Raw genomic sequence first — 17,945 nt, 5'->3', positions numbered from 1 at the left:
GCTGAACACCAGCTGCCAAGAGCCAGGCTGCTGCTGCCATGCTACAGCTGCCAGAGTTCAGGGGGGCTGCGTGAGCTAGTGCCAGAGAAACCTCCTGCATGGCAGAGATCACCTTCAACAGCTTCCTCCCTCTTGGGGAGAGAAGTACGACAGAAAGAACACTTGCAGTTCTCTCAGATTTAGGGGAAAATGCTTAACACCAGTGCTAACAGACCGTGGTAACAGGGGGAACACTGGCACACGAAAATATCCCATTGTACGTGTTGGGCCATAAGAGAGTTCTGGCACGGTGAAAGGCAGTGAATCAAGCCTCCCCTCCGAGCTGCATCTGCTGCTGAGGGAAGGGCACAACCCCAAACCCAGCCCTGTGAGAAGCCTCCCACGGGGGCACAGGCAGAGCACACCAGGGCCTTCCTGCTGCTTCACATTCTTGCGCCCACAAGGCTGTTGCAGCCTTCTGGCCTCTGTGAACTTGCCCGTGAAGTTCCCAAACACGGGGCTCGTACACTGAGGGAGGGAAGAGGGTTTTCAGTGCCATCATTTTGAGGCAATATCTAGGTCAGGGCAGAGCTGTAAAAAAGGGGAGAAAAATGCCCACTTTTCCCTTTGTGTCCCAAAACCGAGGAGTGAAGAGGAGAGAAAAGCCAGATGGAGATGGCAGAGACAGCGACCCTGGCATAGTGCATGCTTAAAAACCATTTCAGTCTGATGGCAGTAGGAAGAGGAGTCTCAAGATTCCCCAACCTTCCTTGGGGCATTTAACAAGATGGCCCTGGAGACTCTGGGGAAATTACTAAGACAGTAAGATGGAAAATGAGTGCTCCACTTCAGCAAGCCAGAGATCTACAAAATCATTGGTAAATATGCAGGTGTTTGTTGCAAACACATTTCTACTAAATGGTTTCAGTAACAGCACAATATTGTTACATGCAGGTTGAGTGCTGCATGCCTGAGACAGTCAGCCTTGCACTGCTCTGCCTGCTTAGGAGGCACACACAAGGCAGAGGTGAATTCAAAAGGCAGCATGGCACTAACATTAACGCTTCAAGACAGCACAAGATGCTGCATGGATCTGTGTTGCTGGTACCTGAAGTATTTCAATGATCTTCAGCTTGGTGTCCATGACCAGGATGTCCTCCTTCTCTGGCTCGCTCTGCTTGACGTTACCCTCGGGGGCAGCAGCGAGGGGAGTCATGGGCAAGAACCCGCCACCTCTCAGCACCACCTGCGTCATCAGCTCCCCCACGCCGTGGATTGACCTCATCACATTGCTCCCTTCAGAGATGCAGGGAAACAGGGAAGGTTAGGATGGTGTAATGGGGCTGCACTAACAGGGAAAGGAGCTTCCAGACCCTATGAGGAGAAATTGTCTCAATGTTCAAGAAGTCCAGGGGACCCCTAAGTCCCTGGAACAGATGGGAGTCGATGGAAGCACTGCAGTACTTTCACAGAAACCCCCTGCCCTCTCCCTCTTTCATCACAGCCATTACTCAGCTGTACAGCCAAGCCACAGACAGAAAGGAGCAGAGGACTTCAAATCCAGATTGACACTTTGGGATGAAGTGGAAGCTACCAAAGCATGATCTGTTCTGCCACTCATCTTTCAGCCTTACCTTTACTTTCCTCGCCTTTTGCCACCTTGGTAATAGGGAAGATGGTAGTGATGTGCACACAGTCTAATATAGCAAGGAGGATTTTGGTTAGTCTGAGGAGGTCACAGAAGTTGTAGAAGCCAAAATATATCAGATTTCTGGCTAAGTTAACAACCTACCAAAAAACCAATAAAAAGCCAGATTAATACTCAACATTTTGCTCTCACAGTCAAGTGTTAACACAGTGAAAAGATCAAAAAACCTAGCTCTGAGCCACATTCTTATCATAACACCCCCTAATTCCACAAGACTCTACAGTTCTACATTTTATTAAACGCTTTCTGCTTGCCTACAAATCCTGCAATGCCTGGAGAAACAGCTTGGACCTGCAACTGATCTTGTGTAGCTGCAAAACCAGGCTGTGTTTGTCTCATTACACAAAGGGTAAGACAGGTCAAGACTAGAGGGAATGTACAGATGCTTTTTATGTGTTTGACTTACAACCTCACCCCCCACTTTGCTCCCATCTACTATTACTGCTATCAAGTTCAAGTTTCCCCACAAGTCCTCCACGTGCTCAGGATCCAACACATGATAACTTCAAATACAGGGTGAGTATTTAACGTAAGCCCATCATCTCAAGTACATTCCCTCCAATGCTTTTGGTTTGTTTCTTGCTTTTCCAAGAAATAGCATATCTTTTTCTTAAATGAATGGTTATCTGAGGAAGACTATTGCATGGATTTGCTACATGTTACTTGCACAGACTGTTTGAATAGGTCAGTAAGTCCCAGGACACTGTACTGCTCTTTGTGAGCAATACCACAAGCTCCAGAGACTATCCGTGCATGCAGACAGAGTGTTTAGTTTTCAAGACTATTTATTCCAGTGAAGTCTGACTTTGCAATAACACAGAGCACAGAAAGTAAACAAGGCTGCTGTAAATCGAAGACTTAAGCTCCCATTCATTAATTGTATTTCAAGAGCTATCATTGCAAGCTCACAAACTTCAGTGGGGTTGCTTGCACAAGGAGAAAGGGCAGCGCTGGGAAGGAGAAGCCTGCTGAGGCTCAGTGCTTGCCAACTACTTGCCAGTCTGTCTACTGCTGAAACAAAGTACCAACATCCCACCAAAACCAATGCAAAACAAGTATAAGATCAGAAATGGGTAACTACCTCAAAAGTGAGCTTATTTTTCTCTTTATCAGAGAAAGGGAACCTCTGACACACCACATCTCTTAAATATTCCTCCACAAATTCCATTGTCTGTGCAAATCTCTCCTTAATTTCATCTTTGGAAGTTCCACTGCTATCATAGCTGAGGAGGAAAAACAGAACAAAAAATAACAAGGCAAAACACAAAACTTAGCATGCAAATACACAGGGCTCTTCTCCCCAACACAGCTTGTCATTGGTGTGTCAAAACCCAAGGAAAGTTAAAGGCTGTTAATACTTTATCCAAACGAAGGAGTCAGGAAGCTGACACCATAATTTCCTGGCTTTTGCTGTTTTATCCCATATGCTCATTCTGCACTATTTAAAGACGTCTGAGGAAAACAAAAAGAGATGAATTTGTCCAATAAATGCAAAAAGAAACTCTCTTTATTTCAGTGGAAACAATGACAAGCTACACACAGCACTGAGGAGAAGGATGTGGCTGACTGTGATGCTATTTCTGCTCCAAATAAAAACAATATATATGCAAAGCAGACATTGATTTTTCTTAATACAAACCCCAGGTTTGTTTCTCAGCATTCAAAGACAAGAATCCCCAACACCTTGCACTAACCACCTCTGTTCTGCTGTTTGATCACATATCACTGTTTAGCCTCTCCCAGAGTTGAGGCCATTTGGGTTTTTTTGTAGTGGCATTTAAAGCTGAATATGAGCTACTGCATCTCTCAGACAACTATGCTAGCAAGGAGGGGAGGGAAAAACAAGGAACCACTAGTTGTAATACTGACAGGACTCAGATTCCTAATGCTTAACGTGGGTTTTAATGCTCATTCTCTCCAAGTGAAACATTGGAGCTCTGAACAGTTCAAGTACTGTCATTTTTAAATCATTTGTACTATAAAGAGTTAATACAAGCCTATGGTCAAGAACTCTCCAGTCTCCAGTCCAGCTGGGGTTCTGTACAGGTTTTCCACCCCTGTATCAGAGTATTTTCCAGGGGAGGTTAAGGACCATGACTCTGGCTCCAGTATATTACTTGTTGCAGCATCTTCCCCCTGGTTTTTGCTTTGGATTGTGCTAGCTACTGTACAGATAATCTACACTGAAGAGTCTAGACGCAAATAAGGAAGGGGGAAAAATGAACTGATCTCCCTTGTTTTCCCTCCCCAGGGCCAGGTCACTTGTCACAGCACCCAAATCAGAGACAGACCATCACTGTGATCGCTTTAGAGACAAATCCCTTCTGCCTCGCAGTTTACAGCACGTACATGAAGGAAGGTTATTTTGTTCTCAGGGAGGTTCTCTCCCAGGCAAATGGAACTACAGGAGATTTTACAGCTACCTTAGAGACTTTTTAACACTATTTTTCATTTGCAACCAGAACCTGTAAATAATGCACGAGCTTGGGGTTGACCTGGCTTGGTTTTAACATCATCAACACTGATGGAATCTCCTTTCCAACACAACTCCAGCAAGTACTTACTCATCAATAGCGATTTCAGAGGGTATCTCAGACCACAGCCGAGCGTACTTGACTGGAGTGACTTGCTCCTGGGGGTCACGATCAACGTGCATGTGAAGCATTAACCGGCAGAAGGACGCTCTCAGGTCGTAGGGCAGGTTTTCATCAGACATGCAACGGAGAATGAGATCCACATCCAGCTGGCCAGAGATCTCATTTATGGCCAAGTACTGTCGATCAAGGCACATTCTAGCAAAGAGGTTTAGCTGGTATCTTCAGGGAAAACAAAACAACAAACCAACCATAAACAAACAGTTTACACTTCAATTTCCATAAACATCCAGAGGGGTTTACACTGATACGCCCTTGTCTGTAGTGCCAGAATGCACCTTCCATCTTCTACCACTATTGCTATGTTGTTTATGGAAGGAATAAAGTACTTCTCAAACACCAGTAAAAGATAACATAGGGGAAAAATAGAATGAAAGGAATCCTCATGTTTTCCTGAGAGTTACATAGGATGAAGTAATTGCTGTTTATGAAAGCCACAAAAGAATGCAAAGAGCACTTAGGGCAACTCAGCCTAAATACAGTAGATAAAGACTTCTTACCAATGCTGAAGCCACAGTTGTTCACTGAGGCAGGTACCTGATATCAGGTATATCAGGTACCTGATCAACCAGCTACTGAGCTCTGCTCCCTTCAGTCTAAGAACTGGTAGAGAAAACCTGAACTTGATGCCTAAGCTGTTTCAGTACATAAACTGGCATTCAAGGTCTGTGCATGCAACAGACTGAGAACTGGCCTTCAGTCATAAAGCACATGCCCACCACTCACAGGTATGCACACAGGCTTGTGTTGGAGAGGGGCAACTGTGAGGCTTCGTAAATAAATTAAGATTTAATTGAATGCAGACTCCTTTTCACTCTCAGCACTCCTCATGGGAATTTGACCAAACTGTCTCCCAAACCCTTGGCTTAAGCATGTTTATGGGTCTATAAAACGTGGACTAAAAGTCATTAACTCTGTCACTTCTACTTAAAAGTGCCAGAAAAGCTAGTTTGAAAGGAGATATCATTAAAAAAACATAATACAAGAAGTCTCCTTTTAAGCTCAGCCCACCAAGATGCTCAAATAAAACCATGTCTTTAGAAATCTTCTGCAAGAACTGTCTCAAGGGAAGATATAATGAAATACAAAATAAGACAGCTGCTATTTGTAGTTGTACTTTCTGCATCACCACAACTGAGCCTGTTACACTGCTTTCAGAAGTTTATAACCCAGACATAGGAATTTGGTCTGGGCTGAAACCTGATCTCACACTATGCCAAGAACTTGGTGTCACGTCAAGTCATCTGGAAACATCTTTTCACGTCAGAAACAGCTAAAAGTCCATCTTGAGCCACACAAGGGAGCACTGCACATTCATCAAACCAAACCTGTGGCATCCTCACAACTGGATACATCGTCCTGCTGAGAACTACAAGACCACCACCAAAGGCTTTGAGGTAGAGAGAAATTTGGAAGGCAGGGAAAAGAGCAGTGACTTCTTTAAAATCGATAGTAAAGGCATCTGAGTGCTGAAATCCTGTGCTTCCAATGAGCAATTGTTCACCCCAACTACCATCTGGTTACAGGGCACCTAAGCAGTTAACATGCAGGTTCTCCCATCACACTCATTTACCTGCAAACCAAGCAGGCACTAAGTGCTGTGAAAGTTCAGGGCACTCAGAATCACCTATTTTTTTTAAAAGGTCAGTTTAAACTTGCTTATGCTGACAGTTACACTTGTCACCATGAATACCTTGTGCTTTTAGCTCCCGCTTCAAGGAGACTTTGCCCTCACTCTCTAATGGCTATTTTGTTCATGAAGCCAGCCAGCATCCTTTCTCCCAAACCACCTACAGCCTACATCCCAAAGGCTTCCCCACACAGCCTCCATCAGCTTTGCCACCCAACTACTGCACATGCTGTTAACCTGTAGTAGCTGAGCACGTCCCGATCCTCCTTCTGCCCTTCCTTAGCATCCTGAGCCAACTCTCTGATACTCTTACTGCGGATTTCCTTGTTACTGTCTCTCCAGAACAACCACACTTCTTCCTCATCTTCTCCAACTTCCAAGGCATTTTCTCCACTTGACACTTCTTCAAACTCAAACCGTGAGAGGACCAGCCTGCCAGAAGGAAGTGAGGTTAGATTACAGACTGCCAACACCCATGCATGTCTCTTAGAACGTTTCTTTTAAGACTTGCTAAAAAACACACTTGCTAAAATGTACCAGTGACATCGAAGTAACTAATTTTGGGATCTCACCTGCATTCAAGAAAACACAAATTTTGTTCCTCACCTCTGTGAGGTCAAAGCAGAGTTATCTCACTCTTTCAGCAGTGGCAGTTTACCGCATAAAATCTGAGGTTTATGATTTAAAAGCATTAGGTTACAATGAACCTCAATTATAAGCTTTCTATTAATCCTTAAAACCAAAATTTCAGTGTCACTCAGTCGTTGAAGATAAAGAAACAAGGGAGCTAAAGACACGTCTGAATTTCAAACCCGTCTTTACAGCAGAGCTGGTTCCAAGATGTCTCAAGAGACTACAGAAGGCAAACGAAACTTCTTGTTTTGCTGCACAAAAACTTCTAGAAATCTATTAGCTCTGCATCTTCTTTCTGCTTGTGTGGCAAAATAAATAGAAACAAACTGATTATTGAGATTACAGAGGCTTTAGTGGCTTTTAGCCCTTCAGCAAAACAAGATCATACATTAAATACACAGGGATAAGAACCAGTAGCAACTTGAAGTGCTGGTGAAAATAAATATGGTCTTTACGCTTTCACAAAGAGAATTAAGTGTGCAGGAATCCTCTCACCCATTTGTTTTAATTACCACTTAACAAGGACCTATCTGTGCCCTATTGCACATATCGAATAAACCCATCTTTACGAAAGCGAACTGGGATTCGGTGCCTGCTATGATACTGCAGTGATGGCAGGGCAATGCTGAGTGCTGCAGACCTAAATCCTAACTACAGAAGGAGAAACGGGTGAGCAGACACACACCAGCTTCTGCTTTGCTGCAAGCTGAGCTCAGTGGGCAGGCACCCAAGAAGCACTCGCTCACTTCAGGCAGCTTGTGGAGGAAATCCTGAAGCCCAGAGGAGGATCAGGCCCACAAGACCCAGCACACCTTCCTGCAAAGTCTGTCTGCTTCGATCAAACGTGAGATATATGAGAGATTCTCTGACTGCGGGACTGAGAATGCATATGGCAGACGCCTGCTGCCATCGATACCCAGTTCCTGTGTATCTGAAGAGGACATCACACGTACTTAACTGCTTTCTCTAGGCATGCCAGCAGTGCTCTCAGCTTTGCATCACCTTCCTTCTGTTTCGTGCTAGGAAAACCATCTTTAAAGGCATTAACTTACTTAGTTTCAATGAGAATGTCTGCGTTTGCTGGGTTCAGCACGGCTTTACAAATCAGCTCCTGTGTCACTGGGATAGACTTGTTCATGGAAACGCACAGATCCGAGAGGTAATCCAAAAACCTGTTGGGAAACGAGAGCCAAAAGGCTAGCAATCCTTGTTGAGATCTAGACTGAAGCAATCCACATTGCAGAAGGAAAACACTCAGAACTCCATCTTAACATCGCAGAGTGAGACTGTTGCCCGAGGGACAAGTAACGGCGAGTGCCAAAAAGAAGTGAGCGAGCTGCGCTTCCTCGCTAGCAAGTTGGCAGGTACAGATTCTCTTCAGAAAGCTAAGAGGAAAAGGGTAATCGTATACTCAGAAATGTAGGTCTCACCTGGGCTCCCTGTTTTTCCTCACGAGGCTAACAAAAGTGTCAATCTCAGCAGCTGTGATGTGCTTCTCCAGGAGCTTGCGGTTGTTGTGCAGCAGCGCTGTGATGGTGTCCTCGGCCAAGACGTCGTAGCCTATTTGCTTCTGCATGAAGCCAAACTGCTTGGCAATGTATTCCTTCAAAACAGAGGGGAAGAGGGAAGGGGGTGTAATTCATTCTCTGTTTAAGGCAACGCTCATTAACAAAACAGGAGGATGTTTGTCAACATCAGCGTCTCAAGAAGCAAACTGGATTAGACTGAAGTTGTGCTTCTATAGAGTGAAAATAAGTGGTGACCCATGACCTGATCACCTCTCTCCCTCTTGGGCTGGACAGCACCAAGGCTGTCTTCATCTTTATCCAATATGAATTTGTTTTGAACAAACAGCAACATGAAGTGAACAGTCTTAATTCACAGATCAATGGAGCCTGCAGTACACAAGTGAACAAAATCTCAGCATTCACTTGACAGTTACCAATGCCATAGTTTTCTTAGATTCCCCTTAGAGCTGGTACTAATTGCACTGCATATAGTCTCTGATAGAGATGAGAAGTGCCAGAGAGAGTACAACTGAGCAATTAAAGAAATCTCTTGCTGACTGTACCAACACACCACAGCAGCGCAGCGTTTAATTAATGGGATGCAGCTCTGATGGCTTTTTTGGAGCACAGGAACAATGTTAGTGCCACTGAAAGCTACAGACGTGTTCCAAACCTGATTCTTCCTGTAATCCTGCTGGGAGTGTCTCAGCACTCTGTAGCAAAGCCGGCATATGTGCCTGAAGGGAGCGTGCCGCTGGTCTCCGAGCTCCTCCAGCCGCAGCATGGGGCCATCCCCACTGTCTGTAAATGGTGCTTGCAACAGCTTGAAAATCTACAGATTTATTAAAAAGCAAAGATGAAATCCCATGAGACACTGCCTTCATCTGATGAAAACTAGAGTAAAAGCACCGAGTCCTCAGGTTTCCAAATGGTACATCAGAAACAGCCAGTTCCTTGGCCACAGAGGAGCCTGGACACTGTCAATGGCCTTTACTCAACACCATACTCTATAGTTTTTCCTTCTAGCAATGACATATCACAGCCCTCTGAAAACTAGAAACTCAAAGGATCTTTTGGTCCCAATAACTCAGCCAGTTTCTCTGTTATCAGTTTCTCTTCTCTGACAAGCCTTTCCGTAGGCAGAGGGGAATGCAGCCTACCTGCTTTAGAATATTCTGCTCTCTCATCAGTTTTTGCCGTTCTCTGTTAGGTTTAGAAAACACTACTTCAAGGACATCTTGTCCAGAATTAGTGCCACCAGTAACAAAGTAGACCAAATCCTCCAACAACTTGGTAACAGATCTATGGAAAAGCCAGAAGATGTTAATACAAGGCTACAGATTCTCTCTGTTAAAAGAACAATGCCAGAGTAAGCTTGCATACATTTTAAAATGCTAAGTGAGAAAAGAACATCAGTTAGAGACTGACTCAGATGCTGCACAAAGCACAAGGTTTGTACAGAACTTGAAATTAGGAACCAATGCTCCCTGTTGTGTAGCCTCACTAACAGCTAAACCACAGCAGCAGCAACATAACGATATCCCTTTCAGGCAACTATATTCTTGCAAGTTCTATTTGACAGTTCATTAAATTGATAGAAAAAAAGTAAATCAGCTGATAGTCAGCTCCCTCCCAAGGCCAAAAAGACACTGGCTACAGAAGCACAAGGGCCCTGGCTTCCCACAGCCGACTCCGTGCTCCTTCTGTGATGCCGTGTGCTTTCCATGGGCCTCGGTAAAGGATTTGCAGAAGTCACGTGTTCAGTCTTCACAAGATGGATTATCAATTCCCACACTCAATTTGCAAAGCCCATCAAAAAAGCTATGCTGGGGATTACTCCTTCAAGTTCAAACCAAGAGTTCTCATGCTTTCACTTCACAGAGCAACAGAGAGAGCTTGACAGAACAGGCTTGAGAACATCCACCACGGACACATTCCGCAATTAAACCAGAAGCTTCCTCTTTTTCATCACAGACAAGAAAGAAGATCCCTCTTCTGAAGGCAGCATGCATCCATAAAAGTTTCAAAGAAACAGTTACTGAGTGAAGAAACCAACATTATCTGAGCCAGTTTCTTGTTTCCTTACCTTCTTTCATTCTGGGTGATTGTTCCCTTTTCCAACTTGCCAGCGATGGAACCTAAAACCTTACTTGCATCATTCGCAAAATCCAAGTCCCGAACCTCTGCAGGGGAAACTGGCACTATAGCAAAAGCTTCTTTGTCCTCTTTCACTGGAGAAGTACCAATCTGAAACCCGGAGAAGTTTTATCATCAAACCAAAAAGCAGGAAACAAGGTTGTGATTCACAGGACTCAGAGATAATAAAACAGACACCACGCTCCCCTTCGACAGCATCAGACTCCTGAGGAAGTCAAGCTTTGAGAACAGTAGCACCCTGTGCAAGCTCAAAGGTGCTCCTAAACCCACAGGAACATCAGGTGAGACTGCACAATGGTGCTGTAAACAGTGGAAGATGATGACTGGCATACAATAGAAATGGAATGGCACAATTAGTAAACTGCTATGAAAACTTAGTCCTGCAGATAAATATTTTGCACAGCCACCATTCATTACTGCTCCACTGCCTGCTGTTTGACAAACCCAGCAGCCTCCAGGGACCAGAACCACTGCCAACAACACTTCACTGAGACTAAAGAAATCAAAGGATGTGCCTACACAAAGAGAACTTACTTTAAGCATCACAGGTTTCTCCTCTTCTTTATCAATAGGGATATTGGTACTATGAACCCAGGTGTTAGTGCAAAGGTGCCTCAGTCTCACATAAGAGTTCCTGAAAGAAAGGAGAAGGTTTCAAGGTGTGAGGCAGCCCCACAGGCAGGAAACCTTCACATTGTTTGAATTACAAGATGTTGGCAGCAGTAAGTGAGGGAAAAAGAAAGGTGTCATCTTTATCCATGTTGCAATACCGTCACAGGAAGAAAAGACTGTTCTTTCCTTATTTCAGTCTATAAACTCACCTTAGGAAGCCATATATAATGGAAGAGGTTCTACTGTAAAACACAACTATGTCTGTATTTTGTGGCTGGAACCCAGCTGCTGCACAGTAACAAATTAAGCCTCCGAGTCCTCGCATTTCCACGTGCTGTAGCAGATCACAGCTGTCAGTTTCCTCCCATACCTTTGTATTTGCCAGCCCACAACTCCCTGATACCTATTTTATGTTTGCTAAACTGGGAATTTTTTGACTCTTTGTATAGCTCATCAGTGTTGCACAAGCAAAGATCCATTAAGACATCAGAACACAACACTATGCAGCAACCTTCTCTAGCAGAAGTCTTATGGGGACAGCGGTTCCCAGACTGCTTTCTGAGGCATTTCTGGCAAGGGCACTACATAGCACGTCCCAGCTCTCTGACAAAACATGTCAAGCCAGAACCAGATGAGAATTTTAGGCCAGGATAAGAAACAGCATCTCAGCTGCATTACAATCTCTTCTCTCCACACATCCACAGCAGCTCAAAGGATAGAAGAGGCAGCCAGGACAGCTGCTTTTGGTGGCCACGTGAACTCCTGCTAACTTAGGAGTACCTGACAATTCAGAGAGTTGCTTAAAGTAGATGGAGCAAATATGTTGTGCTCTCTTGATGGGAGCAGACAGCAGAGAGCCTGCTGTCTGTGTACCTTTAAAGGGTACAGCATCTTTTAAGTAGGAAGAGGCACCATGTGAACAATAAAGGACATGAAAACAACAGAAAATGAAGTCTTAAACACATTCTAGCTGCCATAATACAGGCAGGTCACAGGAGTGACTTGACAGGCTTTTAAACCCAGTTTGTTCACTGCAGGGAAGTCACTTAATCTCAATTTTCCCATCTGTACAATGGTGTTCTGTTGCCTGCAAATCAATGGCAAAGTACTAAAGTGAAGCTTCAGGTACCAGCTAAGTATTTGAGGAAAAACTTTCATTCCAAAGGATCAAAGAAGAACAGTGGGAGACAGCTTTGCCTTAAACACTAAACCCAAAACACAACAGCCCACCGACTGCAGAGCAGTTGGTCAGCTCTGCCAGTATGTACCTGGGGACAAGGCTGTCTCCTCCTCGCAGCGTGGTAGGGTCCAGCTCAAAGATGGAGGAGATGTCGTTTCCCTCGGGCACAGACACCAGGGAGTAGGCCATCTTCTCCTGAGCACTGCGCAGGCCTCTTCTGGAGGCATCCTGCTCAGGGTCCAGCTGTGGAACAAGTCCCATTACACACAGTCAGATCGAGCTCTCCAGACCCACCTGCCCAGTGTTAAATAGAGGTGTCCTGTAGCTTGCAGACGTGGCTCTGAACCACTCCAAGCACCAGTTAAGACAGCAGGGCTCTAGGACATCAGTAAAACTGTCCAGTAGCTGTCTTGCCAGCCATGTATCTGTTTTCCCTTGTGTTAACAACTTCTGAGTATTTCTGGATCCCAAACACAATAAAACCTAAAGCACAGAGGTTATGCCTTGCACACAGTGCCAGAAGAAAGTCACTCACCCCACAGCGCACTGGGAGCTCTGCCTAGGGTCAGATGACCCACATCTGAGCTTCCCATCCCTGACACTACTCTTGAAAGGCATTCACCATATTGCAATTACCACTAACAACATAGTCATATAAGCTACAAATACAAACATCAGCAACACCAGGGACCAACCATCTTGCTGGGAAATGATGAACTTCAGCAGCAGCATGGGACTCACAGCTATCAGTCACAGACAAACGAAATAAAAGCTCATGAAGAAGCCGAAAGCCTCGCTGTTCACCCTGAAGCTTACGATGCACTCAAACACAACGGTATGCTACAATGGCCATGACATCAGCAGTGTCTTTATTTCCAAGGTGGCAGCAAATTACCAGCCTCCTTTAATAAACACATCAACAAAAACTGAAGACAACTCTGACATTTCAGACCAAAGGACACAAGGCTAGGAAAAAATAAACTGGGAGAAAGGAATAACTTTGTCTAAAACCTTTCCTAGGGAACTACCAGTTATCACCTAAACCCTAGGCATAATTTTCCAAGTGATCAAGCAACCACTTCATCACTTCTTCTGCGATCCTGGCACCAGTGGAAGGTTGGCACCCAAAGGAGGCAGCACTCCATGGCTTTGGAAGTCCCACGGTAAGACGCTGCGGTCCTTAACCACACAGAAAAGGCAGCTGAAGTCGCTTGTGCCTGGGGACACTCTGTAGCTGGCATGTTTGTAGCCAATGAACATGCTTGCAGAGTAGTGACATTTAAAGTTTGATTTTGCACATGGGAACAGAGACTTGGCTGTATGGAACAAAAATACGCATTGGGAGCATGTCTTCAAGAGAAGGAGCAACTATATGCTCAGAGTCCATCTGGAAGCTTTACACCAGGAGAAATTTGCTCACTTGGAATGAATTCTCCAAACCTCATCTGTCTCCATCCCCACAGTGTGGGATCTGCTCTGTAGTAACAATTTGTACTTCAGGAGACAACTGGTTATTGAAACTGTGTCAAAGCTGAAAAAGAGTAGGAAATCAGGAAGTAGAAATGGGGCAACTTAGGGAGAACTACAACTTCAACCCCAGAGCTGGTAACAGCAGCCCCCTTTAACGGGGAAGGTTACTAGCTGGCATCTCACCCTTGCCTACTTAAACTCCATTCTTGCACAGCTCACTGAGGTATGAGGACAAGACAGCAACACAACAGAGCTGTGCAAAGGAACCTGCTGCCTTGCAGACAGCTCACATTTGGATACAGTTGGAGTCTGGATGAAGTTGGATAAAGCAGCCTACACCATCCTGTCACTGGTGAGTGTTAAACCATGCAGTCATTTCTTGTCAGAAACAAGCTCTGTGCTCCTGATCCTACTCTTTATGGTCTATTTTTGCCACCTAGTGGTAAGAGAGAGCAGGGAAAAACAGTACAGCTCCAAGGCCAGCGCATCATCAATATTAGTGCACTTAGGAGGAGACACGAGTGTGCCAGCGGTAGGATGGATGGCTACATACCAACCCTCAACACTGATTCACTCTCAGAAAGTTAAGCCAACAACATGATAGATTCCCTCCCCACCCCTCAAGGAAAAAACACCCCACATTCATTTTTTCAGCATGTTTACTGAAGGGAAGCTGTCAGATCAGCCCTTGCTGCCAAATATCACTGGGAACTAATCAGGATAACAGCTCAATGTCTGGGGCAAGGGTAAGTGTTTTCATGGCCAAGCTATAATGACAAATCCTTTTAGCAGGAAAAATCCACCCTGCAGGATTTCAAAGCCTCACAGTGCATTCATCTTTTAACAATGGGAGGAGTAGTTCTTCTTCATATCCAAATGGAGCAAATCTTCCCTAAGACAGGATAAACGACCAAGGAGGCTGCATCAGCCTACAATCAAATCCAACTGTAAAAAGATAAATACAAGCCACAATGGAAAATGTTGTTCCAGCTTTCTCTGTTTTCAGCTACTGAAGCAGCGCTGTTTCCCTTTGCCACCACAGAGAAAGCTCTATCGATACAAAGCGTCGGCACAATCCATCTGACACAACGACATCTACCGAGAACAACACAGACTTGCTTCACAGGAAACCCGGGAGAATGGCACTGAAATCATTCTCACCCCGCCACTCTGGTTCTCTAGACCCTTTCTCCTGGATTTCCTGTGACAAGCTAACGCAAGGGAGGGAATTCATGTCTTGAACAAGGAGGTCAAACGACTGAGTGGCACAGTGCTACGTGAACACCCCGTTGGGGACACTTGCCATCTGCTGCCAACTTGAGCAACCTGCTTTTCAGACCCATGCAAAACAGTGCTTCAAGGAAGGAAAGGATTAAGAAATAGGAAGACAGGAAAAGAGATGCCACAAAGCAGAGGGATGGGGAGGTGAGGAGGTCCAGGTAATGCATAAATTTGGTCTCAAGTGCATTGCTCTTCACTAAAGCCTAACCCAGCTTTCAGTATCCACTCATCTCAATAGGTCTTAAAAGCCATCAGGTCATTCTCAGGTTTCTTTTTTTAGGCTCTTCACTAGCAATAAGGAGTGGACCATCTATGCAATGGCCAGATAAACACCTGGGCCTGTGTCAAGCCCTCCTCAATCAGGGGCAAGATCATACTCTTGCCTATACTTACTGAGGATTGACACTCCAGGTCATCTTCCTCATAGTCAGGGTTTACCTGATGGAACAGAATCACAGGCACGTCAAAAGTCTAACAGAGCTAGAAGTGGGAAACAACCTCAGCATGGTCTAAGCTTATTTTGTAAAAAAAACACCCCCTAGTGCTCCAGCAGTACCAGGCATGCAGAACAATACACGATGCACAGCAACCCCTTCCTCGTCAGGCACCTCTCTGCCCACCAATTAAGCAGTCAAGTAATCTGCAAACATGCAGAGAGATTTATCTTGCTCAGGATAATCACTGAAGGAACAACAGGGACAGAGAGTTACCAAGTTTCAAGGTTTCTTTTTTAAATCCCAAGTGGAATTTCCAACTAGAAATTACTGGCTTGGCAAAAATCTGGGAAAACAGTAACCATGGGTCAGGTGAGCAGTCTCCTCTGGTGTAGTTTTGCATGAGATAAGACCATGTTTTTGTTTTGGCTGATTAGCCAACTCAAGATTTACTGGAAAAGCTCTACACTGGATCACTCCTGAAATGGATTTGCAAGTGTGCATGTGACAGAACGCTGCTCTTGTTCCAATCCGATTACTAGGAGAATATCAAATGGGGCATTTCATCTGGACTTTTCCCACTGAAGTTCTCAGGTAAACAGCAGAGGCTGAGCCACCCCTTCTGCCTTGCTATGCACTAACAGCTTTTACTTAGAGGTTTGTGCATTGGCATATTGGCATACCCCTGCTTGAAGGTAAACAGAGGAGTTTTAATGAACATTCACAAGGGTTAAGCAGCAAAAGTCACAAAATTAGAACCCTCAGATTTTTTTTTTAAGCCTCTTTCTTAATAGTATGTTCTGAACTCTTATTTCAATGGGGGAAGATGTCTACCATGGAGACAGAAAAAGGCATTTATTTTGTGCTTAGACAGCTAAGCATCATCTGCAGTTCGTTCCTACAAGACTGGGGTGCAGTCTAACTGCACTTTGGTTTTTCTCTCAGCCCCACAATTCTGCTGGAAATCAGCGACTCAAGAGCAACTAACAATAGCTGAATTCATTTTCCCCAAAAAGCTCTGTCTTTTACAATTTATTCCTCTATTAATAAATTCATCTTCATTCTCCTGCCCACATGACAGGATACTATTTAGTGTCTATTCTTTGCCTCTAGAATTCATACAGAAAGTGAAATAAGATGAAGGCTACCCCCGTACCGTGGTATTTTTTCAAGCCTCTCTCATTTTGTTTTCTCTGTTTAACCATCTACATTTGTATTAATACCAATGACCCAAACACCACTCTCCTCCCCTCTCCTGTGCCTATTTTTAGGACAGGAAATGAAAGATTTGCAGAAGGTATAGAAGGAAGAAAACACTGTGGAAGGAAAGGCAGAGTTCCTAAGCAAGCCCCGACACTTACCTCTGCTGCTAGGTAGTGTCCAGTAGCGAGGTGTTTGAACCTGAAAAGGCTGTTCCAGTACCCTGCACCACCACGACAAGGATCATGCTGCACCACCTACAAGGAAAGGGAAACCACATTTACACCATGGTCCCTTTCAAACTCAGCATTTCATGCACAGCTGAGGGCAAACAGAATGAGGAGCTCCAGAAAGGACAAAAGAACCTTCCGTATGTGAACGCAGCCCAGTAAATACTTTTGACCTGACTACGACTAGTTCCCTCCAGGACTGATGAGCACTGATGTTCTGTTCATTGGCAAGTGACAGCACCTGTTTGCAAAGTCACCTACCACAGCTGGTGAGTGATGGGAGGAAGATTACAGTGGAGCTGGCAAGAAGGAACTAAAGAAAGTGCTCTGGATGTGCATGTGTTGCAAAGTCTCAAAACAAGCTTCTGGAAGAATTGCAACAAGTCCTTTGCCTTCTTGGTAGAACTCATTTTTCACCTTCCAAAAGTGGCAAAGGCATTGCACAAGGGAATTTGAAGACTATCTTATTTATGCTCTAACTTCTCCCGTGGCAAACAGAACCTCCAAAATCAGATGATCTGTTACTTCAGAGCAGCTCCTGTGGGTGCACCCATTTCTTTAGGGAAGCCTCAGTGTAGCTGAGCTTTGCCTTTCAGGGAAGGACTAGCTTACCTCTCTGCCTTTACCAACAACAACTATGTTCACAGGGCCAGCTACCACAGAAGCTACTGATGTAACACCAAGTAATGTTAAATCTAGGCAGGCTTGCAATGTGTATCAAAGCAGATACTTCTAAGAAGGAGAATATGAAAATCACCTCTCCACTGCTACAATTCATTTTATGATTCTCACAGGCACTTCACATGGCAAACAGTTAAAAATCACAAGCCAACCCTAACCACACCAATAGCATGAGGATGTTTTAAGAAGCCAGTGATGGCCAATGTGTTAGCCATGGGATTTGAGAGCTGAGTAAAGATATAAATGGTCCAGAGAAACAACACACGGAGACTAGCTGAGGGTTGCAGTCTCCTATCAGATGAGGATGGCACAATCACATTATTCCACACCAAAAATAGAGTGTTCTGTACACTCAGCAGGACACTTGAAATTATTAGCTGGTGTTAACCTTTAGTGACTGGTGAGAAAAATAACTTCATAGATGTTTCTCTGTCCCCTTTTTCCCAATTGAAGAATCTGAATTGGAGAGCCATGTCCTGCAGCATCAGAGATCAGAACTCCTCTTTGGTGTTGCAGAGAGAACACAGTAACTAAAGGGATTTTAAGATGAAACCTATAACGCCAGAAAGACTTTTACCCCAGAAATGA

The 17,945-nt window shown here is 44.6% G+C and overlaps 1 protein-coding gene across 1 annotated transcript in view; it reads right to left on the bottom strand.

Annotated features, from left to right (window-relative positions):
- Positions 1-17,945, bottom strand: part of ITPR1 (inositol 1,4,5-trisphosphate receptor type 1) — a 174,669-nt gene that overhangs the window by 95,756 nt on the left and 60,968 nt on the right. The window contains exons 10-23 of the mRNA XM_062008420.1: positions 16,608-16,703; positions 15,206-15,250; positions 12,150-12,304; positions 10,804-10,903; positions 10,199-10,359; positions 9,273-9,414; positions 8,786-8,944; positions 8,035-8,207; positions 7,657-7,776; positions 6,209-6,403; positions 4,252-4,503; positions 2,769-2,910; positions 1,614-1,767; positions 1,088-1,275 (exon numbers count right to left, since the gene is read on the bottom strand). Of these exons, the coding sequence (XP_061864404.1) occupies positions 1,088-1,275; positions 1,614-1,767; positions 2,769-2,910; positions 4,252-4,503; positions 6,209-6,403; positions 7,657-7,776; positions 8,035-8,207; positions 8,786-8,944; positions 9,273-9,414; positions 10,199-10,359; positions 10,804-10,903; positions 12,150-12,304; positions 15,206-15,250; positions 16,608-16,703 (2,082 nt within the window). The remainder of the gene's footprint in view (positions 1-1,087; positions 1,276-1,613; positions 1,768-2,768; positions 2,911-4,251; positions 4,504-6,208; positions 6,404-7,656; positions 7,777-8,034; positions 8,208-8,785; positions 8,945-9,272; positions 9,415-10,198; positions 10,360-10,803; positions 10,904-12,149; positions 12,305-15,205; positions 15,251-16,607; positions 16,704-17,945) is intronic.

The sequence above is a fragment of the Colius striatus genome, chromosome 15 (genome assembly GCF_028858725.1).
Source record: "Colius striatus isolate bColStr4 chromosome 15, bColStr4.1.hap1, whole genome shotgun sequence".
Taxonomy (NCBI): domain Eukaryota; kingdom Metazoa; phylum Chordata; class Aves; order Coliiformes; family Coliidae; genus Colius; species Colius striatus.
The sequence above is the reverse complement of the archived record's forward strand: the minus strand, read 5'-3'. Positions and strand labels throughout refer to the sequence as shown.